This window comes from Arachis ipaensis, chromosome B2, assembly GCF_059453495.1.
Source record: "Arachis ipaensis isolate K30076 ecotype BB chromosome B2, ASM5945349v1, whole genome shotgun sequence".
NCBI lineage: Eukaryota > Viridiplantae > Streptophyta > Magnoliopsida > Fabales > Fabaceae > Arachis > Arachis ipaensis.
The window spans coordinates 20,958,143-20,985,758 of record NC_142437.1 but is presented as its reverse complement, the minus strand read 5'-3'; the positions used below and the strand labels follow the sequence as shown (position 1 = coordinate 20,985,758).

General features: G+C 32.1%; 1 protein-coding gene across 2 annotated transcripts; it reads right to left on the bottom strand.

Annotated features, from left to right (window-relative positions):
- Positions 1-12,717: 12,717 nt before the first annotated feature.
- LOC107624999 (protein PHOSPHATE STARVATION RESPONSE 1) lies at positions 12,718-18,261 on the bottom strand. 2 transcript variants are annotated; one of them, XM_016327504.3, is made up of 9 exons: positions 17,925-18,261; positions 16,646-16,701; positions 15,881-16,529; positions 15,572-15,782; positions 15,411-15,487; positions 15,292-15,331; positions 14,689-14,746; positions 13,893-13,962; positions 12,718-13,514 (listed from the first exon to the last, which is right to left on the bottom strand). In XM_016327504.3, the coding sequence occupies exons 2-9, from the start codon at positions 16,687-16,689 to the stop codon at positions 13,155-13,157; spliced, it is 1,509 nt and encodes a 502-aa protein (XP_016182990.1). In that variant the 5' UTR covers positions 16,690-16,701; positions 17,925-18,261; the 3' UTR covers positions 12,718-13,154. The 2 variants fall into 2 exon arrangements, with proteins under 2 accessions (XP_016182990.1, XP_016182992.1); XM_016327506.3 differs by having other exon boundaries at positions 15,572-15,770.
- Positions 18,262-27,616: the final 9,355 nt, after the last annotated feature.

The following is a 27,616-nucleotide window of genomic DNA, read 5'->3' as shown; positions in this document are numbered from 1 at the left end:
AAATACCACTTCTCTCTCCTGGGAGATGTTAAAATAACACTTACCTCTTTTCTATTTATAAAATGTATATTATCCTCCCTTATAACTTTTAAAAAATCTCATTTTAATCCATTTTAATTTTTTTTGTGTTAACTAATGTTAACTTTATTTATTTTCAAGAAAAAATAAATTATTTTTTACAAAATACCCTTTAACAAAAATTTTATTTTTTTGTCATTAAATTTTGCTCAACAAAATACTCTTTAATAAATTATTTTTTTATTAATTAAATTATATTTTTACCAAAATATTTTTTTAATAATTAATAGTTAAATTATTTTTTTCTAAGATATCCTTCAATAATTTTTTAATTATTAAATTATAATTTTACCAAAATTTTTGTTAACAATTATTTTTATATTTTACTATTAATTTTTCGATATCAATATATATTATTTTAACATTAAATAAAAAAACCTTACTATTGTTAATATGTATAACAATTAATATATATTAACATTAAAAAAATAATCTTATTAAGATTTTTTATTTAATGTTAAAATAATATATATTGATATCAAAAAATTAATAGTAAAATATAAAAAATTGTTAACGAAAATTTTGGTAAAATTATAATTTAATAATTAAAAAATTATTAAAGGGTATCTTAGAAAAAAATTTAATTATTAAATTTTTTTAAAAATATTTTGATAAAAATACAATTTAATCAATAAAAAAATAATTTATTAAAGAGTATTTTGGTAAGCAAAATGTAATGATAAAAAATAAAATTTTTGCTAAAGGATATTTTTATAAAAAATAATTTATTTTTTCTTGAAAAATGGATAAAGTTAACATTAATTAATACAAAAAAATTAAAATGGATTAAAGAAGAAGTTTTTTAAAAGTTATAATGGAAGAAAATATACATTTTATAAATAGAGAGAAAAAGAGTATTATTTTAGTATCTGATAAAAAAGGAAAATGGTATTTTCTCTAATATGTAATGAGTGTGCCATGTGTTAAGATATTTAGATTTTTAGTTTCGAATAATAATAATTCTCTGACTTACGACTTATGACTTAGTTCAAAACAATGATTGAATACTTGTGTTTTAGTTTATTACTGTATTGTAAACAATGAATAAATGAATAGATAGTGCCCTTTGGTTTAATTATGCTTTAATTATATTATATGGGTTATTCTAGGTAATTAATGATTTTTTTGAATAATATGAACAATAGATTTTGAAATTGGTCCAATTCAAATAAAATACACTACACTCTAAATTACTCACTTAAATTTTAATATTAGAAATTTAGAATAACTATTCGCACACCTAATAAATTAAACATCTAATATATCTATTGTTCACATTGTTTAATATTTTCATTATCTACCTATACTTTTCCATAAAATAATGACCAGTTTGTTTTAACAATCTAACTAGCAATAAGTAGACTATATGGGAAACTAAATAGAGTCGGAAGTAATAGTAGATGTATAACAATTACTGTTAGATAGATGCTAGTTACTGATCGTCGACGGTCATTCTGACAGCAGGTCAAATCGACGGATTGGATTGAATTGGATTTATCGACGGTCAAATCGTCGACAAATGAAAATGTTGTCGCTAGAATAAAGGATATTTCAATTTTGTTTCAAGGGTAAAACGTTGCCGTTCGTAAACATTGGTTCCAAGTTCGTCTATTAGGCATGTCAATTATTAGCAATGCGTTATACTTATTAGCCATCAGTAAAATTCGGCGTTTTGTAGTGAATTTTATCTGCTATTATATGTGTAATGAATTTAACTTGGTATAAGTATTTTAAAAGTTGGGGGTGAGGAAAAGTGAGTGTCATAGGTTCTATTTGGTTTCTGTCTCGAAATGGAAATACAGAAATAAAAACAAAAATAGAGACAAAAAGATGTTTGAAAAGAGGGATAAGAATAGAGACGGTAAAATATTCTGGTTTAGACACAAAAATTTATAGAATTTTTATCTACTGCAAAATGGAGAACACTAATAAAAAAAAATAGAAATTTTCAATCACTATATTTTACTTATCATTAGGGAAGTGTCCCCTGCAATGCACGGATATGATAAGTATAATGACAAAAACTAATATTAAAATACTGTTAGATTAGGTACTTAACATAGATCTTTTATATTAAATTAGAAAAAAAAATATATGATTTTACTTTTTAGAAGAATGCAAGAGTTTATAAAAAAATAAAAAATATCATTTAATTATAATAAACACATTATAGTATAATTGTATAATAAAGTTGTGAACAAAACAATTTTATATTAAATTCTCGTAAAAAATTTAACTATAAAATTAAAATTTTAATGAATAAATTATTGCTTTAATATAACAAAAAAGATTTGTTATGTCATTTACTATAAAATTACAAAAAGATGACGAAATTCTATTAATAAAAATTATAATATAGTGCAATATAATCATCACCATATTTGGATAATAAACTTTCAAAAGTCATATCATTTGAAGATAAATGATATTAGGATCGCACTACTGTACAGATGTAAGTTCATATAGATTTATAGATATTTTTTTTCGTGCATCTCCTGTTGACGCGTGTTGTCTTCCTTTTGCAAAATGGAGCAGGTTGTCAGCAAGTTGGGCGCTCATGGAATGATCGGCCGAGCCGAGTTGGTAGCGTGCATTGGAACGGGATCTTATTGTGTTGGGTTCGTAGGTGCCAGCTTCGCAAGTTGGGCCTTATTTGTCGTTCAAAAAAAGAAACGGATGAAACAGATGCAGGTTGGGTCTTCAAGTCACTCTTCTCCTCTCGTGAAAGCAAACCCGAGCTTCCTCCAATGCGACCGCCGCCTCTGGTCTTGTCACTGTGGCTGTCAGTGGCGCTCGAGATCTGTGTTTGTTCGTCGTGGTCAAGGTCATCCCCCGTTCGCCAATCGCCATTCTTTGTCGTAGTCGCGTAGTCGTGGTGCCTTGACCCGTCATTGTGGTTACTGTGTTCAGTAGCGCTCTGCCCGCCATCCCTCATTGTGCTCGTCGTCCGCCTTGCTTGTGAGTGGAAGGTAAGAGCTGCTCCACCCATCGATTGATTAGCTTTGACATCTATATCCTTGTAGGGTCCCTTGAATTCTATGGCTCCTAGCCATGATGGGTTTTTTGGAACTCAGCAAAGCATTCATGGGTTGGTAGAGTACTTTCTGTTTCATTTTTAATTTTCAATGAAATTGCTTGGAAGTTAATGACTAAACTAACTTTAACATGGTAGCTTTTTGCTGATTTTTTTTCATTGGTTCATGTAGGGAGGGCAACTGGAATTCCGTCCTGCTACTTCTTTCGGATATAGCCTTCAGGTTTGTTCATGGAATGTGCTATGTTCTAATATTTTGAAATTGGAATAACAAATTATTTTTGGTTTTCTCTTTAATTTATTTATTAGTATTTATTATTTTTGGCACCTTACCTCTCTTCGTTTCTTGCCTCAAATTCAGATCCACCGTTTCAACTAGGTACCCTCATTAAGCTTCAATTCCTCATAATCATGGTTAATTAATAATATTAAATATAATTTTTCTTTAATTTAGTTTGATTTAGGTTTATTTTTCTTTTGCGCTACATGGTTCTGTATTCAGATTCACTGAAGCGATATACCTATTAAGAAGGATGATGGAGAGGTATCGTAGTAATAAAAGGGATCTACATATGGTGTTTATTGATTTGGAAAAAGCGTATGATAGGGTACCAAGGGAGGTCTTATGGAAGGTTTTAGAAAAGATGAGAGTAAGGATCACATATATTCGGGCAATTAAAGACATGTATGATGGGGCCACAACTAGTGTGAAAACCCAAGGTGGTGTGACAGAAGAATTCCCTATTGGTATAGGATTACACCAGGGATCATCCTTAAGTCCATACCTTTTTACATTAGTCTTGGAAGTACTCACAGAGCACATCCAAGAGCCTGTGCCATGGTGCATGCTTTTTGCCGATGATATCGTCCTTATGGGAGAGTCAAGGGAAGACCTAAATAAGAATTTGTAGTTATGGAGAGAAGCTCTAGAAGTGTATGGTCTGCGCATAAGCCGTAGCAAGATGGAATATATGGAATGTAAGTTCAGTCTGAGAATGGAAAACCCCAATATAGAGGTGAAGATTGGAGAAAACACCCTACGAAAAGTTAAAAGTTTTAAGTATCTTGGGTGCATCATACAGGACAATGGAGAGATTGAACAGGATGTAAATCATAGGATCCAAGCAGGTTGGTCAAAATGGCGGAGTGCATCTAGTTTTATATGCGACAAAAAAGTGCCTTTAAAACTTAAAGGTAAATTCTATCGCACCGCTATAAGACCGGCTATGCTGTATGGTACGGAATGTTGGGCGGCTAAAGGGGAGCACGAACATAAGCTGAGTGTGGCAGAGATGAAGATGTTGAGATGGATGAGTGGTCATACGCGATTAGATAAAATAAGGAATGAAAATATAAGGGAGAGAGTTGGAGTAGCACCCATTGTGGAAAAGATGGTTGAATCGCGTCTCAGGTGGTTTGGACATGTGAGAAGAAGACCGATAGAACATCCAATCAGGAGGGTGGATGAGATGGAAGATGGACAAAGGGCGAAAGGCAGAGGAAGACCTAAGAAGACTATCCATGAGGTGGTCAAACGAGACCTACATGTAAACGGTCTCTCTATAGACATGATACATGACAGAGCACAATGGCGTCGTTTGATTCATGTAGCCGACCCCACTTAGTGGGACAAGGCTTTGTTGTTGTTGTTGTTGTTGGTTCTGTATTCAGATTCAGATGATTATGCTTTTTGCAGTGTGCATGACTTCGAGAAAATATATAAGTTCATGAATCAGCTTCTGAGAAATATTTCTTAAGCTTAGAGGAACTTGTTTCAATTTTTACCAAATTTTTCTTTTCCCTTTCCTTCACGTGTAGTAGATTTAATGGTATCAATTATATTATAATTATATATCATAATCCCTGTTTTGGAATTGGATCATGATTGCATTTGATATATCATATAAGTAGCCAAGTTAATGTATGACAGCATAGTTAGTATATAGTGATATGGTGTTAGAGATGAACTTATCAACAATATAACAAGCAATGGTGAAACTTGTTAGTGTTACATACTGTAATCTTGCTAGTACATAGTGCTTGAATTTTCACCCTATTGTAGTTTTTTATGGTTACATGGTTATTGTTTGAATCTATGTGCAGATTATTATCAATGGACTGAATTGCACTTAATAAGTTGGATATTATTCCTTTTCATATTGCAGTCTTTCTTTTTATTTTTTCCGCCCGAAATAGTGCAGTTTTGATGTTGGGAAATTTGAAGACTTTGCTTGAAATAAGTGTAGAATTTTGGCTGAGTCGAGCTCCAGAGTGTCTTTATGTTGGTGCAGTCATGCACCCACAGACGAACTGAGGTATCTGAATTGTCCTTGTGCCATTTAGGACTGCAGAGATGTATGAAATGGCATGCTTAGCTTTTATGATCTGTAGCATTTATTTGGATATTTGAATGGTTCAATTCTGATATGTTGTATAATGAGATGAAAAGGGCCTTCCGACAATCTGCTTTTATCCTGATGAGGGAGTTATCATGGCGTTTCTTTGGCCACAAAATCGACTGGCAAAGATTGTTTCTTCTGGCGGCTGTTTTGACTGTATCTAGTATTTTGTTTCAGATGCTTGTACATAGATATTTACTAAATGATCAGTCTCCTTATGAAAATGATTCATCACACCCATCCTTGAATAGCAGCACCACCAAAGAGGCAATACTTCAGCAGGTTCACTTCAGCCTTCCTTACTCTGTTATTTTACTTAATTCATCAAATGAAGTAGTCCAATCAGTCGCATTTGAGTCTGAGAGAGCAAAAACCTGCCTGAATAGTTCAATCTCTAGGAGTAAAAGGGAGGACAAGCTTGCTGACGCAATAAAAAATACAAGATTTTCACCCCTTCTTAGTGTTCCTTCTTATAAGTAGGTAGAAATTGGTGAGACCTTGAACCTACCACTTTTTTTTTTTATATAAATTCACCAATAAGTTGATACATATATATTTCTCAGAGACACATACAGTTGTTGCCACCTCATGAGGCCTTTGTGTATGCAAAGAAAGAGATTGATAATGCCCCTTTGGTTAATGAAGATCCTGATCTCTATGTCTCTTTAGGGTGAAGATGTAGTTTCGCAAATGAAGATGTAGTTTCTTGTATAGTAAAGAACATATATGAAGTTGAATCGTATATAATATGTATATTTAGTGTCCATAAATCAAGATTTGTTTTCAATATGTTAGAAAACATTGCTTGTGAGCCGTATATATGCCTTGTCCTTTATACATATATAATATGTGAGCCATATATCTATGTTACTTGTGATATTATTTATTTTATGGATTCAGAGACATTACTTGTGATATTGTTCATATGAAGTTAATAGTCAAAAATCAATAGATGGTTTGACTAAATCATTTTCTAATGTTGTATGTGAATTTTCACCATGCCCTAATCTCTCAAGTATGCTACTAGTGTCTATATGTTGGAATGTTGGACAACTTAAAACAATAAATTTAGTTATGATCAAGATGTTTTACCTTGTTGCCTTGGACACTAAAATTCTCACTGTTTCACCTAATAATGAATTGAATCCATACCATCTTAAAATTATAATAAAGTTTGATTTTTACCTGTTAATTGAGTAATTGGCATGCCAAATTTTAAATATCATTGCACCTTATAATTAAAGTGACGCCGGGACGTTGACAATCCCACTATGGTGACATAGTTTAGATTCACCAATCTTGGCGAGGTTAACAACCCCACTATGGTGACATAGTTTAGACCAAGGTTGCGAGAACCGGACCGGTCATCGAACCGGTCAAGTGACTGGTTCAATGGTTCAATGGTTGAACCGGGGTTGAACCGGTTTAATTAAATATATAATAAAATTATAAAAAAAATCAAAACATAATTTTAAAAAGTTAAATGCAATAATTTTTAAACTAATAAGATTCAAAATTTAATAATTTCACAAAATAAACAATACATAATTCATCATTAAAAGGTCAAAGACAACTTCAAATGTCAAAGTTTATAACTAAAGAAATTAAAACGCACATAAATGACAAACATAATGCCAGCAACATACAATTTATTCACTTTATTCAACCAAGAACAGAATTTAATCAACCAAGAACACAGAACTTAATCAATTTATTCAACATACAACAGCCTTAATAATTTGAAGCACAGAACAAAAAAAACCAACAAAATTTAATAACAGAGCAGAGTTCATTATTAACAGAGCATAGTTCATTATCCACCCTAACAACCGAAATTAACAATCAAAAATTAACAGAACAGAAATCATTATCAACCAAGAAGTCAAGAACACAGAACTTAATCAAATTATCCAACATACAACAGCCTTAATAATTTGAAGCATAAAACAAAAAAAAATAAAATTTAATAACAGAGCTTAACAACCGAGCAGGAAGCACAACCCTAAACCCTAACATCAGAAGCCTTAAACTGGTTCAACCCAGAGGCCAGAACGAACTAACCTCGAAGGAGAGAAGACGACCAGCGACGGTAAGCGAGCACGAAGCAGAGAAGACGACCAGTGATGGACGAGCGACGGTGAGCGACCCTGGAAGCAGAGAAGACGACGAGCGACGGTGACCCACGACCCGCGACTCCAGCGTCGACGCAGACAAGACGACCACCTCCGCCGTCTGCAGCTCCGATTAGGGTGGCTGTCTTCGAAACAAAGGTGAAGGGATTTTGGCTTTAGGTTAGTTTTGGAGATTTGGGGGAAAATGGGAAATGTCGAAGGGAAGGGGGAAGCAGCTTCAGATATTGGCTGTTTTAATTTTTTTTTTTTTTTTAAGTTAATACGACGCCGTTTTCAGGGGGCTGGGAGAGAACTGGCGTTGACAAAAACCGGGCCGGTTCACCCCGGTTCGCCGGTTAACCACCGGTTCGGCCGGTTTTTCCACCGGTTTTTTGCAGGGCAGTTTTCCATGTGGACCGGACCGGCTAGGTGACCGGTTTCCGGTTAACCCGGTTGAACCGGCCGGTCCGGTCCGGTTCTCAGAACATTGGTTTAGACACCAATCTTGGCGAGGTTAGCAACCCACTATGGTGAAAATAGCCATAAACCTACCTTGGTCGGCCAAGTCAAGGATGCACCTCTTACTCTCAAAGAGCCTAGAGGAAAATAAGCACACAGCTTATTTCATATTCCAAAATCAACTTCAACTTCTATTTCATAAATAAAAGATACATGAGTTATTTATACTAGTAGGAGAAGGAAAAACCTTCATACCTTGAACGATGTGGGACTAATACATAACACAAAATTCACTATCCTAAATAATATGGGACTTGTATTCCCTTATTACAATTAACTAATATAATTAACCTACTAACTCAACTTGCTCCTGCGTCATTCTCCCTGGGTTGAAAGAACTCTTGCGTGAAAAGACTTGTGACCGCAGATGATCGATCTCATTGATGAATCCACACCAAAAGATCCTATTGGTGACTCCACACCAAAGACCCGCACTCACAAATAAGATAAATTTTACGAGACCTGTGACAGCAAACCATAGTTGTCAAAACCGAACCGGTCAAGTTACTGGTTTACTGGTTTATTGGTTCAACCGATAAGTTACTGGTTCAACCGGTAAAACCGCTCTCACATAAATAAAAAATATAAAATAGTCAAAAACTTAAAATTAAAATTTGAAATACATATTTTTACTAACATTTTAAGAACAGTTAAGTCAAATTCTATAAATAACTAATACAAATATAAACATATAATTAGTTCATACTACTATATAGTATCTTAATTGGATACAATAAGAATAACAATCTTTGAATTATATCCAAAGAATAATTTCAAGGTCTAAATATTTTTATATAATTAAATAATTATATAAAAAAAATTTTCAGAATAAGTAATTTTTATTTTATTTTTTTATTCATTATCATTTTTTATTTTAAAATTAATTAATTTGTACTTCAATTAAAAAATGAGTTAAGTATTTCCATGTTTATATATATATATTAGTTAGAAAGAATCGATATATATATATTTTAAAAAGCATTTAAAATGCCAAAGAAATGGGTTAGTCCCTGACGTCATCGGCACACAGGTTGACCATTGACCACGTTGTTGACCGGACCGGTTCGATTCTGAACCGTGTCGGTTTTGACCGGTTTGATCGGTTCGTACCGGTTTTGACCAGTTCATTTCCTTAAACGATCAGAATACTAAACCGGATCGGTATAAGGTCCGGTTCGCCAGTTTTTCGGTCGAACTGGCCGGTCCGGTTTTTACAACTATGCAGCAAACGGTCTTATTGACGAATCCACACCAAAAGATACCATTAGCGAATCCACACCAAAAATATGCACCACAAATCAAATAAAATTCTACTAAAGTAAGGTGAAGGCCACGAGGACCGACCTTGCTCTGATACCAAACTGACGCCGGGACGTTGCTTGGGCTACCAATCTTGGCGAGGTTAACAACCCCACTATGGTGACATAGTTTAGATTCACCAATCTTGGCGAGGTTAGCAACCCCACTATGGTGAAAATAGCCATAAACCCACATTGGTCGGCCAAGTCAAGGATGCACCTCTTACTCTCAAAGAGCCTAGAGAAAAATAAGTACACAGCTTATTTCATATTCCAAAATCAACTTCAACTTCTATTTCATAAATAAAAGATACATGAGTTATTTATACTAGTAGGAGAAGGAAAAACCTTCATACCTTGAACGATGTGGGACTAATACATAACACAAAATTCACTATCCTAAATAATATGGGACTTGTATTCCCTTATTACAATTAACTAATATAATTAACCTACTAACTCAACTTACTCCTGCGTCATAAAGCCTAAAAAGCGTAATATTCTGTCTATTCTATACTTGTTTTATTTTTAGTTGTTACATATGTTATCGTATGAAACATGCTTTAATTCCTATAACAACTCCTATTTAAATATAGTTACAAAATATGTAACAAAAATTAAATTACATTATAATTCATTTCTTTTCTCATGATATTAAAATCAGAAAATACAATGTAAATATATGTATCAATATTAATATGTTCGGTATATTGTTTTTACTAATTTATTTTAAATGAATATATTAAAAATTAGAGTTTCATGTTAAAAGAATTTAAATTTTGGTATACGTGAGCGTTTAAAAACATAGTAAACATGCAGGTTTTTAAAGATAACAAAAACAAAAAGAGTCCAAAATAGTCCATGTTTACAAAGTTCCATTGATAGGCCCACCAAAATCCTTTTTCCTAAATCAATCAAATGGACTGTGAACCCAAACCATATGAACGGATCAGTATATGTAACAGAGTCCAACATTAGTAACCGTTACACCATTTTATGGAAACTAACGTGGCTTCTTCTGTTTCTATTTCTGCTAATGTCAACCAAGCTCTGTTATATGTTCAGTGAGCCCTGCAAGCTGCTTCCTGAGGACCAGCATGGTACCGTGTGTCATTCTGGTATTCAACCACAGAGAATTTGTATAAAGAGCATCTGTACGCTATAAAAATCCATGATATTATTAATGAAACTAAAAAAGTAACATTCATACGACTGGCAAGATTCTTTGCCAAACTAAAATCAAGTCACACGCTAAGAAAATTTTCATCAACTATCAAACCTTGTCAATTAATGAGACATTAAGCAATAAGCCAAAGCAAAAGTATGACCCGTAAATCACAATCAATTACAATGACAAAATAGAATGTTTGTTTAGCACCCATTAATAGAAATCCAAAACTAAAATTTCAAACTCAATTAATAAAAAAACCAACCAAGAGGATGAGGGTTCCATTACCTGGACCATTATTTATTCAGTGGCGGAGTCACATAGTAGGAAAGGGGAGCAATGGCCCCCTAATTTTAATTTTTTACATGTAAATTATATGTAAATTTCAGTTTAATCCTCCTTAAAATTTTAGTTTAGTCTTATTTTATTGTGTAAATATTTTTGGTTCCCTCTAATATTTCATCTAGCTCCGCTCCTATGTTTATTAATGACATGTATTTAATCCTTAGTCAACGTTTAAGTCTATAAAATAATCCTGCCAAAACTGTTGATTCTCAATTAATTATGCAGTTGGAATATCTCATATAATATAAAGAGAGACTAAAAAGCAAAAGAAAAACAGCATAACCATTTGAAACACAATGGCTCTATTTTTTAGAAGTAATGAATTAAATATTTAGAACATCTTACAATACTAAAAATCTTTAGCACAATTGCAACATATGAATGAAGAATGGTGAATAGAGTGAATGGCCTGGGGGCAGCACTGGTTCCCATCCTTCCTTTCATACTCATAGAAAGGCTTGCACATATGGAAGGCATAAAAATTACATACAGTGAATGGTTCACCGCATATAGTCTTTCCAACATTATCACTATAGATTGACACATTTGTTCACCCAAAGCTATCATTGGCTTTTCCTAAGTAATACCAAAAAACAAAGACATAATTAATGTTATTTAATCTATCATTCAATCACTAAGATATTTGAACTCATAATACCATAAAATGAAGAAACCTCTCCGTGCAATAATATATGTTGATTATTTGAATTAATCATTATATGTTACATAAGTTCAATCACAAAAAAATAATTTGAAAAGAAAACAAACATATATATACTCTAATACATACTCTCACAGATCAAAACATGAGCAAAAGTAATTCCAAATCTTATTCACCATGTCTAACCAAAACTCTGAAATGGAGAGTAAAGGTAGTATTCAACATGATTATCAATTTGTTATTTTTCACTTTTTTTTAATCATAAAAACTGACCTAATATCCTCCTCTGCTGCGATATCTTTCAAGCATACCATAATACACAAAGTAAACCATATAATTTCAAAAAGGATAAAAATAAAATACAAATCCTTACAACATATAGCTCGTATGAGCCTTAACCATCCAACGAAAAAAATAATCTAAAGAACAATAGTCAATCAATCAATGATAAAGATGACAAATAGACCCTTTTTAGTAAAAATGCATAACATAAAATTATTTACCAGTAGATGCTACAGTGCTACAATGCTTTGATTGATTAATTTAAGCCTACAATTTTTTCAAGAAAAACCTGAGACAGATTGACAAAAAATTTGATATTCCACACACGCATAGCGAAAGTTGGGATGACCTTTGAACCTGGAATCTATTATCTGAGAGAGAATTTCTCCATCTTCAATGGGTTATTATCTACGTTAAGATTATGTCATAATAAATAGCTCTTACTGGATGTAACGTTTCACGTATATATATAACGATTAGTGATTGGAGTATATTAAAGCAGTCAAAATCAAATTTTTCTTCCAAACACACCCTAAACATGAAAAACGAAACATGTCCTTACAAGGAAAAGGAAATATCAAACATGTCATGTAAACAACCTACAGCGTGTGGAATTGGTAACAGACGTGATGCCATTGTTAAAGCCACCTGCAAGTTAAGTCCTAAGGTACTTATAATTGACAATGATAAGAACTAGGAAGAGGAAGCATCCTCTTTTCCTCAATTAAAAGAAACAGTTCATATTTATTTGGGATTCCTCACCTATGAAGTATTATTTGATGTCTGCTCATTATCTCAACATTAGAAAATCTCATCCTCACATGACTAGAATACCACCAAATAATGGTGTTGAAGAATATCATAATCAAAATTTCAACTCAAATCACAATAATTTATTTTACATTAGAGGTGTCCTATGGAAGGAAAGGAGATAAGTGACCTAGTAGAGCATTGAACTTACGATATCAATGATATCACCAAGTTCAGCTACAGCAGCATCAATAACAACATAACAATGGTATTTACAGATCGCCTACCATGGCAGACTGCAAATAGCAGAATTCGATCCTAAGCATTTCAACCGATTGAGTCAACTTTACCTAATGTTTTAGAATACATATCCAAGAACTCATGTGGCTAGAGAACTCATCAGGTTATGAAGCTCTATCCATCATTCAGTATAGTATTTCATTTCTTACTAAAATATAATCCATGCATCAATATTGTAAGTTCATTGCAGATGTGGCAGCTCGGATGGCTTACTCATCTTTTCTTTGACGCTTCGAGGCTTGAGCAGCATCGTCGTTAGCATTAGCATGCTGCTTAGGATTCTCAGAAAGTTGTGTTTTGGGAGAATCATGTTTCCCTCTTATTTCCACTGAGCCTTCCACAACTGTGGTGCTGCCGATAGCTTGATCAGGTCCTGGCTTGTAACTGTCCACCATTGATGCGCTTTTGGCTGGAACATCTTGCATGGCATCCAAAGAGGATCCAGATGGATTTTCAGCAGTAGATAATGATGCCTTAAACATTTCAGTCTCGGGTTTACATTGCTTCTCAAACATCATCTGGAGGTACCTTCCTTGTTCTTCTATTCGCAACTGTAGATTTCTTTGAATCTAACAGAAAAAGAAGTGAATCAGATCAAAGAAAAAGATACCACAAGAGAACCGAGTGGGATGTCTCAGACAATGCATTTCGGGAAAGAGCTTACAAAATAGGAAGCAAACAGAGAACAAGCGCAAGGATAGAAAAATTAACTCCTCTCTTTATAGGAGATTATCACCAAGCTAAAACTCACTAATAGTTCATTTCATTTACATTTCAAAGCCTTTAAATGAAGTTTAATCTCTCATCAATGTTATATAACATGAATTTTCCATAGTAAAGACAGTGGCAGCAGAAACAGAGTTTGCAACAAACCTCTGAACAACATATTGGTTTAAATGCAATGCATTAACTACGTCAGGAGTTCCTGAAGGAATAAAATGTCATACCTCAAGTTGTTCATGCAACTGCTTCTGAACCACCATTTGCAGTCGCAGAGCTTCAGTGATATCAATGCCACTGTCAACAATGGAATAGCTAAGACAGCTGAAGAATTACTGTGTGTGACATACGACCAAAAACCCACATATAACCACTCAATAATGACCCAAGCTCCCTATTGCAGCCTTAATCGTGGACTATTGAATACTCTTAACAGATCACTTCTTGATCCTTAATCTAATCAGTTATAGTCCTTGCAAGAACCAGTGTTTGACGATTTCTCTCTTTTATTTTAATCCTTACTTTTGTTCTAAAATCATCCCTTAATTTCCAGCTTATATGCACTTTTCTCATACTTAGTAGTATGGTATGGGCAATAACTCTTCAGAAAGATGAATTTACAGAACTAAATACACATATCTTGCATGAGATTTATGTGTGTAACACTCCAAATGAAACTAACTAGCATTATTAAACTAAATAAACAACAAACTAACATCAAATGAGAGATGACAAAACTTATGGCCACTTATTGAAGAAAAAGAAAAAAAAACAAGTTATGCCCTCTACAGAACAAGCTACACATATAATTTGGGTTTATTTTCAAAATCAATTAGCTTCCACAGATCATAAGCTATTTAATCTTATGTAACATTTGTACCAGCAACGTCACATTAGAGAATGAAACATTGTCTAACAATCTGATGTATCAACCATTTTGATAGGCAATGTATCAAACTATCAATATTTATATTAACATTACATAACAGGAGTATATAAAATAAGAGTACAGAGTTTACTTACGTTTTCAAATCTAGTGATGACATCTCTTCAATGGAACTTGTTTTTTTCTCTGAGACTCCTGTCAACAGTAGTCAACAAACTGTACATTAGCTGACTAAACACTGGAGGAATGGCATTAGATTTGAAGCGTGTGACTTCAGAAAAACCACTCATACCACTTTCAAACATTAAAAGCAGAACTAAAGTTCAATAGCAAAATTTAACAATATCCAGTCCTTAGGACAAATAAACTTCTATTTTTATCCACATTTGTGCAACAGCTTCTACATTTAGAAAACTTGACAAATACAGGGAACGAATCCATGGAGACTTACATCTTAAATTCTTAATCAAAGCCCATTATACAAAATTTAAGACCCAAGGACACCAATTAAAAACCTTACATCATTAAATAATTTGTCAATTCAAGAGGATTTTTCTTAACTAGACACTGAATGAACAGTGTTAGGAATTAATACATATTAAATGAAGTATGGTATATTGATTTTGATCCTACTGAATAATTTGCAAAAGCTCATCCTACGGTCATAATTTACACCAATGTCATAAATATTTGTAATTTATGTATGCAGCTTCACATACTACAATGCATATGTTATGTACCTTCAGATGAGTCGGGTCTATATCTAGCTGTCCTGTATTTCTGCATTTCAAGTCATATACACTTCAGCAAAATAACAAGCCAGCAAATAAATCAAGGGAGTCAAGCAAAGTACACCTACCTGCAAGTGGCTTTTGACATGATATATAGTTAAGCCTTCAACTTTCATGAGCTTCAGCACACCCTTAGGAGTAGCTCCTGTAGATTAGAAAAAAAAAAAGAGCAACACATGAAGGACTGAAGCTTAGAATCTCTGGACTTAAGAAAGAGATACAAACGTACTTTCACTCCCACCAAGTTGGTTGACAGCATCCACGAAGGCCTCATGAAGTTCGGGAGTCCAACGCATTCGTGGCTTGGAAGGAGCAGATTTTGCTGAGAAAGAAGGGGCAGCACCAGCGCAATTTTCTTCAGATGAAGCAGGAAGTTGTTGATGGCCTTCGGATGGATGTCCTGGTAATTGCAAAGATGGTTTTGAAACCTGGAATGGCTCCTAAAGCAACAACATGAGACCCTAAGACACTCCTTGAATAAATTACTAATCTGTTTCCTCTGAAAGCTAATATTGATTTCAGTTATGAAAAGCTTAACCTTTGGCTCAGGATCTGGAACATTATCAGCAAGAAGGTCATTCAAATTAGAAGTTAAAGTATCATCATCACTGATTAGCTGGTCAGCCCACTCCTGCCAATCATTTTGCTTACAATATTCCTCAGATGTCATGATAGTGCAGGCACCACTTTCTACCCTACCACTATCGATGGAAGTATTTGCAGGAAAATCCAGAAAGCTTGGCACAGAATCAGTATGCCAGGAGGCACTGTTTTCATTAGGAAAATGGCTTGATGGTTTGGAAGGTAGTGGTCCACTATTTGAAGAAAATGGTGGCAATGTAGCCATGTTAGTTGATGAATGTGAAATAATGTGAGCATTTCTAGAATGCTTTTCATGAGGTGAAAGGGATGAATGGTGAAGAGCAGTTGAATATCCAGGAGAAGATGAAAAGATATGTCCAACTGCTCCGTTGTTATTTAAATGACCGGAATGAGTTAAAGGTCTACTCATCAGCCCTTCTTCTACAAAAGCAAGAGGTGAATCAGGCAACTTATTATATGTCTCTTCTAGGGGTGTTGGAAGGACTGCCAAGGATGAAGATAGTACTCCAGACATCCCCATGACATTGAGTTCCTCCGCACTTGATCTTTCAATGGATATAGAAGGACGGGCTTCCATTATTTGCCTTAATTTTTTACCAAAAAAGGAAAAACAGAAAATAATAGGTATCAGTTATCAGACAACCAATAAAATCTTAGACTTTGCATTCTCACTCCTAATGCTAACCAGCAAAGTACTTACAAATTGCTTTCAGCTATTGATGCCTGATGCAGACTTGTTGTCATCAATCTTCAGATCTGTGAAAGAAAAGGCACTCTTTAGTCTGTAAGTTAAAAATTTAGAAAATTAGTCCTTTAGTAAATCCTTATTTATCAATCCAATACTATAAACATGCCAAAGCTTGATAGTCAAATATAGATATACTATATGTAAACACCCATGTCAATGTTATATGAAAGATAAATATTCAACAATGATATAATTTGTAGTTCATAACGATTTCAGTCCACAAAGAATTCACAATCCCCAAAATCCTAAACCCTTGTTCTCTATCTGTCTTGCAAGTTTCAGGCTCACGTTCGGTTGTTTTGTGTACTTACAGTATTGAAAAATAAGAATCGTGAAGAAGTTCCAGTAACAAAAATTGTAAGGAAAAAACTACAAGGCACTCAGAATATGGAACCACCACTTTATTCTTGTGATCAATACTGGGATACAAAACAAACCTCATAAAATTTGGGAAATACACAATTGGTCAATGCTTACTTTTCAACCCCAAACAAAATAAACTTCCTGATGGTAGCTAAGAATCTGAATTCCCAAGGTGAAGATTCTGAGACCTAGTCTTTCGTTGTTAGCAATATCTATGGTTGCCAAGACAAGTTTGTCTATGACTGCTCTAGTAAATACAAAATAGAATTGGTATAGCTTCATTTCCATAACCAACTCTCCCTCCAAAGTGTGAGAAAAAAAAATTGTCTTAATTTAGGCATTTGAAACAATAACAACCAACAACTAATTCCTATAAGCTGTTATCAGCTAGACGAATTTGACAACTTTATTCCTTCCAATATCATCATCATAACATAGCGATTTACAAGCCATACATGACCCCCAAAAAAAAAAAATTCTGGTTCCAAATTATTATTGCTATTGAATCTTCTACTTAAAATTAAATAAATAAATAGAACTTAGTACGAGTGTTCTCTACCAATTATCTTTCGTTTCAGCTTCTTACCCTATTGGCTACTATCTCCACGAAGCTCACGTTAGAAGCTCAGAACAAGAAAGAGGGGGAGAGGGGAGGGGGGGTTAAAATAATCCCAAAAAAAAAATAAGCGAATTAAACACTCTCGCATAACAAACAACAAAATATGGCATAGAAATCAATTCAAACAGTCTCACATCACACTAATACAAATTAATAATAAATAAAATCATCACCAAAATAAAAAAGTTGACATGCCTCAAGATCGATTGAATTTCAAACAGAATTGAGAGAGAGAGAGAAAAAAAGCACCAGTTAGCAGGGGGAATCGGAGTGAAGACGCTGAAGAAGGCGATATTGAAGGGGAGGGAAATTGGCGATAAAATAGCGTGAGATTTCGCGGCGAGATGAAGGTGAGATAAAAAAACAAAGGAATTTGGAATACTTTATTTATTTTTCTTAAATTAGTTTTTCGGTCACCGGCGAAAATGAGAGGGGAGTCAAGACTCAAGAGGTTGTGACCGACGACAAGAAAATTAGAAAATGGTGCCCTTTGGAATTTGGATTGGAGAGGGTGTGTTGTTACACGCGCTAGTGAGGGAGGAGGATTTGTTACTTATTTGTTTGTGGCCTTATTGGTGTGTGCGTTGGTTTGTGCCCATGCATTGGCGAATAATTTGTTTGGTCGAGTCTCCAGTGTGTGTCAACTGTCAACAAAACAGTAAACAGTAACAGTGTAACACTAATGACTAAATAAGTCACTAACTCTTCTTTGATCCCCGCAGCTCCCTCTTTCAATCTCAGGCAAATATGTAAAATTCTGTGTAATATTCTTGTATATATTTTTTACTTTTATTTTAATATTTAAAGTAATTAATAAAAAACTTACAAAATTAAAAATGATATAGAAATTTATTTATAAATTTGATAAAACTATAAAAATAAATAAAATAATTTAACATTTTATATAATTAGTGTCTCAAATTAAATTTTTCATTTTAATATTTTTTTATGTTTATATTAGTATTATTTATTTTGTCGGTTGGAATAATAGGAATTTCTTTTATCCAAAAAATTTTTTGAGGTGAAAGAGAAGAGGGAATGGATCTTCTTAATTGTTAAAAAAAAGGGATAAGTACGATTTTGGTCCTTAAAGTTTAGCCCCAAAATCGATTTCGTCCCTCTTCTAGTTTTGAGTTTAAAATCGTCCTTAACGGTTTTTTTGGTATTAAATTCGTCCTTTTTAATAAAATTTTTAATTTAATTCCTAAACTACCCCTATTTTAATAAAAATTTTTTTTTAAATAATAAAATAAAACACGCGTGGGGTGGGAGAGGGGGAAAGGACGCAGGAGAGGGGGAGGGGGAAGGGGAAAGGGGGGAGGGTGACCGCCGCCGCCTCGCCCGCCTCCCCGCCTCTGCCTCCTTCTCCTCCTCTCATCTTCGCCGCGTCCGTGAACCGCCGCCGTGCCCTCCCGCCTCGCCCTCCTCGCCGCATCTGCTCCTCCTCTGCTCCTCCTCGCCCTTACCGCCGTGACCTCCTCCTCCTATACTCCTCCTCCTCTGTTGAATATTTGATTTGTTGAATCATTGTTGGTTTTGAGTTGTTGGTTTTCATTGATCTCTGTTTATTATTTGTTGTTGTGTTGGTAATGGTGGTGGTGGTGGTTGTGTTGGGGGGAAGGGGTGGAGACGCAGGCTGGTGGTGGGGGTGGAGGAAAGGGGTGACTGGGGGTGGAGGTGGGGGAAGGGGAGGCGAGGTGGGGGTGGAGGTGGGGGGAAGGGGAGGACGCGGTGTGGTGGTGGTGGTAGGGGGAAGGGGAGGCGGGGTGGGGTTGGAAGTGGAGGGAAGGGGTGACTGGGGGTGGGGGTGGGGGTGGGGGTGAAGGGGTGACTGGGGGTGGGGGTGGAAGTGGAGGGAAGGGGAGGACGCGGTGTGGTGGTGGTGGTGGGGGGAAGGGGAGGCGGGCTGGGGTTGGAAGTGGGGGGAAGGGGTGACTGGGGGTGGGGGTGGGGGGGAAGGGGAGGACGCAGTGTGGTGGTGGTGCTGGGGGAAAGGGGACGGCGGAGTGGGGTTGGAAGTGGGGGGAAGGGGACGCAGGATGGTGGTGGGGATGGTGGTGGAGGTGGGGATAGAGGGAGAGGGGAAAGGGGGAGGGTATTTTTGTCCAAAAAAAATAAAAAGGACGAATTTAATAAAAAAAAAAACGTTAAGGACGATTTTTAACCCAAAATTAGAAGAGGGACGAAATCGATTATGGGGCTAAACTTTAGGACCAAAATCGTACTTACCCCTTAAAAAAATTTAGAGTATAAAACGGATTTCTAATCCTTCATTATTCTCTCTCATATTTATTTTTAATCCCACTTATAAAATTGATGGTGAAATATCATATTTTATTTCCTCAATTGTTAAAAAAATTGAGAGAATTTATTTTCAAGAGAAGATACTTCAATCATAGTAGAAAACAAGAAAATTGGCTCTTGTAGGATTTTTAAGAAATTTGTTGATTTCTTTGGAAAGCATATCACTTCTCAGATTCCATGAATAGTTTTGGGATTTTTTTTTGTTTTGAGGTGTCAAAAATAAAAATTAGAATGTAATAATATTGATTCATATAAATATAAAAAAAAATTATTAATTCAAACGCTATACTTAAAAAATAGGAGTAGAAAAGACAAATGCTAATATGGTCCGTAAAAAATAAAAAGTATAATACTTTTTGAATTATAAAATATAAATTTTAAATTTTAAATTTTAAATTATAAATATGAATTATTGATATAAAATATAATAAATAAAAATTTGAGATTTATTTAATTAGTAAAAAGTATAGTACTCTTTATTTAATAACGAACATTTAAAGATGAATCAAATAGAAAAAGAAAAAACTGAAGATTTCACGCTGCACTTTTTGAAAATAATTATAATACACACTTGTATATACTATATACAATCAAATTCATTAAAACAAGTTTTCTTTTTCTCCATTCTAACCCCAATTCCATACTAAGAGATCAATAATAACAATAAGAAGAAGAAGAGTCATGATAGTAAAAAATTTGGGAAATTATGCTTGTAATACTTTCATATACGTTCTACCAACAAATGAAAATAATTAGATTCCTTAAAAGGAATGTGAGCAGAAATTGAAAATAAATTAATTTTGCTAAAACTATATACTTTTATAGTATCTCTATAATTGCCTTCAGTTTAAATTAAAATTAATAGTTATATGTGAGTGCTTATTTTACCTATATATATTGCTAATCCGGCATGTAGTTATTAATAATGATATCACAGTATTATATGAAAAATAATTTTTCATTAACGAATATGGTAATACATAATCTGTTAACAATTATTCGTTGAATTAATAAACGGCATATTATTGTAGTTCATGGTAGAATTCTATATAATATACCTTTGGTAAGGCTTTCACATTGGGGGACCAAACGAAGGTATCCTTTGTTAAGGCTTTCACATTGTTGTGTGCATGCATTACTAGCAGGGAATTTTTCTTTCACTTGCTTAAATAAAGTCTAATGGATTTTATGAAAGTTCATTCTTCCATTTGAATTATTAGTTTAATAATGGTGGAAATATCATCTTTTTTAAGGGGGAAAAAGTCAAAAAACCGAAACAATATCAAGGAAAACAATCATTTTTCTTAATAAACTCAAAAGAAAAACAAAAAGTATGTCTAAAATGAGCACAACAACTTTGTGTATATTAGATGTATCATATTTATATAAATTATCAGATAAAATTAAATAAAAATAAAAAATTAATATAAAAGAAGAACATTGATGGATCTTAATAAATACAAAATATTCTACTACATAAATAAATATTTTTTAGAATACAATATTTTAAATGATAACATAATATTTTATTTTTAAATAAATAAATATAAAACACATAAATACAAAAAAATATAAGTATTTTTTATTCTTTAAAATTAATTATTATGCAATAAAATTTTTATAATATTAAAAAATTATATTCAAATAATATTTTAAACAGCAACATAAAAATATAAAATAATTAAATTTTATTTTATATTACTCAACAAATAATTAGATTATTATATTCAAAATTTATTAACTAACTATTTTTGTTAAAAATATTATTATATAATCTTACTTTTTATTAAAATATTTGTGAAATTTAAAATATTCACAATTTTTTATAAAAATTACTTGTTTATTCTTTTGTACTTCTTTTTCTTTCTTAAACACTATAATTTCAACCAATTACCAATTAATGTTGGCTGTCCACACCGACCATGCATCCATTGCTTCGACAATCCTAAGTTTTAAATTTTAAATTTTAAATTCTAAATTCGAACTTTAAATTTAAAATTCTAACCCTAAATTTGTTATTCTAAATTTTAAATTTTAAATCTTAAATTTTATACCTTAAATTGATTTTATTTTATTTTATTTTCAAATTTTTTTACTTGAATTTTGGATATTTTATTATTTTTAATTTTAAATTTTTTTTTGTGTTTAATTATTTTTAGTTAATTTATTGACTGAAACAATGTTAGATCTCGAAATCTTTTTCAATACAAATATCAGTTTCTATAATTACATTAGCTGTCAGACTATAGCATTATTTATGTATAAAGATTTTTTTTACGGTAACTAATATATAGAAAAGTCAACAAATAAAACAAATTTATAAAAATAAACTTACTGTGTGAAACCTACGCTATACATATTAAATAAAGTCGAAAAATTAAATTTCACAAATATTTTGAAAAAAAAATTATATTATATAATAATATTTTTAACAAAAATAATTAGTTAATAAATTTTAAACATAATAATCTAATTATTTATTGAGTAATATAAAATAAAATTTAACTATTTTATATTTTATATTAGAATTTAAAATATCATTTAATATAATTTTTTAATATTATAAAAATTTTATTGCATAATAATTAATTTAATGAATAAAAAATACTTATTTTTTTCTTAATATGTTTTATATTTATTTATTTAAAAATAAAAAAATTATATTATCATTTAAAATATTATATATTAAAAAATATTTATTTATAGACTAAAATATTCTATATTAATTAAAGTCTATTCAGAAACAGGCAAATATAGCCTTGGCCCTCCACTTTTTTTAACAAAGTTTATAATTTTAAGTATATAAAATTATTATATATTATATAATTTTATTTAAAAAATAAAATAAATAATTATCTTAGATAAATAATTAAATTATTAAACTCAAAAATAAATAACAATCCTTAAATTGAAAAAAATATTATTGCCAATCACTTTTCGATTAAATAAATTTCTAAATTTTTAATCATTTAAACTTTTTTTCTCTTTTTAAATATTTTTTTTTTTAATTTTCACATCTATTATCATATAAAAATACTTTAATATTTATAATAACTAAAAAAATCTTTATATATTATAGTACCTACATGAAAGAAAATTATTTTAAAATTTATTTGTTTTTCTAATGATATTATATTAATAACATATTAAATAAATTCATTAAAATAATTATATTTTATATATTTTATTCATAAATATATTTTAATTAAATGCATATAACAAAGTTATTAAAATAATTTATTTATATTATTTTATAATATATTTTTTTATGATATAAAACATAAAAATATAATTTACTATCACAATAATATTTAATATAATAAAGTAAGCTAATAAAAAAATTATAAGAACTAAAATAAATTTTTTATATAACAAACACTTATTAGTATTTTTTTAATAAAAAAATATTAGTTATAATTATATATTAATGAATATATAATATTATATTTGATTATATAATATTTTAATTTTCGATTCCTCATCTACTAAATTTTTGAATCCGTCTCTAAATTTATCAATACTTTTTTTTATATTAATTTTTTATTTTTATTTAATAAAATATGATCATTTATATAAATATGGCATATCTAATACTTACAAAATTATCGTGTTCGTTTTAAATATATCCAAAAAAAAACCCAACAATTAAGCCATTAATGAAGTTGTGATTAAGTTATAAAGTTAGTCCCAAAAAATTGGTAACGAAAGTGTGAATATATTATTATAAAAAAAATTTTGATTATTTGTTATGTTAGGCTTGATTATTTTGCTATAGAAAAATTTAATTACTTTTATGTGCAACTATTTTATTGAAATTAACATTTTTAATGTACATTTTGAGCTCATTAATTATAGATCATGAATTGATTTTATCCATAACTGCTAAATGTGACTAAATGAAAATAAATTGTAGTTAAATGGATACACTTTCCTTCTCTTAAGTTTATTTTAATCTCCCACGAACCTCGTCTCAGTAACAACGAGAAGTACGTTGCCAAAATGGAATGAACCGTAAAGATACAAAATTATTATTATAATCAAAAGGAGAAGATACTAAAAACAAAATCATTACATAATATTATGAGTATTTATTTTTTGGTCTCTAACAAATTTTGTACCAGATATTTTAGTCCTTAATTAAAATTAATTACTCGATTGATTTTTAACAATTAATTTTATCAGTTATTTAAATTTTTTGTTCCGTCAACTCTAAGAGAGAATAAAATAATCTCTGACAATTCTAACAGAAAACAAAATGATTCCTGACTTCCTCTGTTCGAAAACAACACTAATATCCTCCAATTTTCATCATATCTTGCATAACTCTAATAGTCTAACACTGCAACTTTAAGCTATACAATGCACACTCTACAACTTCAATGTTCACAAGAAAAAAAATTCTCAACTTGTTCTCAACTAATTCATACTCAGAAAACTAATGGACTATGTCTTTCAAGTACTTGTCGTCTTTGTTGGATCCCATGAATCTAGACAGCAAGTCCAATTTGTTAAAACCCATCGTCGTTGTCACTACTCCCTCCTCCTCTGCCTTATCATCTCCATGACCACATTGTCTACCACTCCGATCGCTTCCTTCAACTTCTTCTCCAAACCAATATTCAGTAATCGCTTCAGTTTCCATATGAGCCTCGCTGTACTGATAGTTTGGATGCGAGGTCGAAACTATCTGCTAGCTTGAACTTCGGGAGAGAAGGAATGAAGTACTCAGGGTCCATTCCAAATGAGAATTTTCATATGATGTCGAAAGAGAATCTTCTCATGATATCCTAATGTCCAACAATCCATATTACTTGCCGGAGAGTGGAGAAAGGTATGCCCTTAGGGTAGTTATAGAACTTGGTCTTGAGGATGTGGTGGATATTGTCAGGGTTGGAGGTGATACTGTTATCGAGGATGTGGAGGTAGATGCTTCTGGTGGATGAGATGCGGAGGAGGTGGATGTACCAGTCACAGAAATTTGGGAAGTGTGTGGTTTATGACATGTTGAGGTAGGAGTGACACAAGTGGCTGTTACACCATGTCTTGATCTTGGAGTTAAAGAGGAGGGAGGAAAAGATGGAGAAAAAGACTCTGAAGGTGAAGAAGGATAATATAAATGTTAGAGTTATGCGAGATATGATGGAAATTGGGGGAAAACGGTGTCATTTCTGAACAAAGGGAATCAGGAATTATTTTGTCTCTTGTTAGAATTGTCAGTGACCATTTTATCTTCTGTTAGAATTGATTGAGCAAAGGATCTAAGTGACTGACGAAGTTAATTGTTAAAGACCAATCGAATAATTAATTTTAGTTAGAGACTAAAGTGTCTGATTCAAAATTCTTGGGAGATATAGTTTGGACGACAATTTTTTTTCCTAAAGGAGAGTTGTAAGCATGGTCCTTGATGGAGGATTTTTATTATAAAAGAAAGAATAGTAAAATAGTATATATGATATTCTATAATCATCCCTGCCATTAGCGCATATAAATATAGGAAGAGTTTCTAGTGTATCTAAAATATCGGTGTTCTAATTATTTTAACCGTTGATTTGAATTATAAAAAATATATATTAATTAAAATCAACGGTTAAAATAACTGGAATACTGATGTTCCAATATACTTGAAATTTTTCCATAAATATATATATGTGCCTTAGTATGTAATGTGCATGAAGGGTGAAGTAAGTGATAGAAGCATAAAAGAAAGTCTTACGTGCGCATGCGCGTATGTGAGCGACACAAGAAAGAGAAAAGTGACTTTAGTGAGTTTTAGTATTTTTTTTTTACATATATCTAAAAGAGTAATATATTTTTCTTCTTGTATTTAAGAATTTGTAAATTTTTCATATAATCATAATATACACAAAATATAGGAGGATAGTTTAAAATATTAATTAAAGACAGATAAATATAATAGCTTCTACTATCATTGTACTACAACTGGTTGTAATGTGAAAAAGAGAGTGGAGCAATATCTCGATGATTTTATCCATGTGGTAAGTGGTAACCATTTATGAGAGCTTGTATCTTCACGATTTGTCACCGATTTTTGATAAACCACAATTTTATGGGTTATTTTGTATTGTATTTGGTGAATTTTGTTAATTTTTTTTCATTTACTCAACAAAATAGCATAGTTTCATGAATTTCTCCTAATTGTGTTTAATGGTTAAAAACATGCTTTTTAGATTTTTAATTAGTTAAATTTAATTTACTTTGATTCTACTCGATACCTTGATATGTTTGTTAGTGATTTCAGGATTAAATGGGGCAAGGAATGGATCAAAAGAGTGAAGAGAAAAGCATGCAAGATGGAGAATTCATGGAAAATGAGGATTTGGAAATTCAACGCGACGCGTACGCGTGCTCGACGCGTGCGCGCGAAGAAGAAATTTGTCAAGGCAATGCGTATGCGTGATGAAGAAAGTTGCCAGCGACGCGTACGCGTTACCCACGCGTATGCGTGACAAGCATCACGTGGCCTCATTAAAGGTAACACGTTGGGGGCGATTTTTGGACTGGCTAAAGTCAAAATCCACTCATTTCTGAAGCTATTTGATGCAAAATTCATGAAGAAACAAAGGGGAGGACGAAGGAATAGTTTAGAAACATGCTTTAGGTCATATTCTAGAGAGAGAAGCTCTCTCTTCTCTCTAGAGTTAGGTTAGATTAGGGTAGATTCCTCTTAGATTTATGTTTAATTGCTTGTTTTGATTTAGTTTTCTCTACTTTTCCTTGTTCCATTGCTTTAATCTTCTTAGTCTTCTTGTTAATTTTCCTTTCATGTCACTTTCACGTTTATGAACTCCTTGTTGAATTTTATTTCCATTAATACAATTTAATGTTTCTTTGTTTAATGTTGCTTAATCTAGTTGTTATCATTGTTATCTTGCATTTAGTAGTTGTTAGATTTTATATTTCTAGTCAATTTACCTTGCTTTCTTTTTGTACCTTCCAAGTGTTTGATAAAATGCTTGGTTAGATTTTAAAATAGATTTTTGTGTTCTCTGCTTGGATGGAGTAATTTGGAGACTCTTGAATTATCAAAGTCTCTTGTTGATTGGTGATTGAAAGTTGCTACTTGGCTTGAGCTTTACTAAACCTAGTCTTTGATTAGGACTTGCGAACTTAAGTTGATTTTGCTCACTTGACTTTCCTTCAATTATTAGAGGTTAACTAAGTGAGAGCAAAAGACAATTACCATCACAATTGACGATGATGATGGGATAGGAATTCCGATTCTCAACCCTTGCTAGGACTTTTCTTAGTTGTTAGTTTATTTTCTTATTATTTACATTACTTGTCTCTTATTACAAAAACCCCAAAAGATACATTTTCATAGCCAATAATTGGACACTTCCCTGTAATTCCTTAAGAGACGACCCGAGGTTTAAATAATTCGGTTATTTTTATTGGTTTGCATTGTGACAAACAAATTAAACGTTGACCGAGGATTATTTGTTAGTTTAGAACTATAGTTGCAGGTGATTTTATTGAGAAATTTTTACCGACATTTATCCTCCGTCATATTTTGGCGCCGTTACCGGGGATTTGCAAATGTGTGCCTTATTATTGGTTATTGTATATATTGTGAATATGTTCTCCTTTTGCTTCTTTGTTAGTTTTTGTTAGTTTTA

What these genes read in the sequence shown, in the direction of transcription:
- LOC107624999 (XM_016327504.3), bottom strand. Translation starts at nt 16,689, where the DNA reads ATGACAACAAGTCTGCATCAGGCATCAATAGCTGAAAGCAATTT. An exon ending in CCAACTTGGTGGGAGTGAAA is followed by an intron (nt 15,488 to 15,571) that starts GTACGTTTGTAT and finishes TCTAATCTACAG; the next exon opens with GAGCTACTCCTAAGGGTGTG. An exon ending in TCATCACTAGATTTGAAAAC is followed by an intron (nt 13,963 to 14,688) that starts GTAAGTAAACTC and finishes CATTGTTGACAG; the next exon opens with TGGCATTGATATCACTGAAG.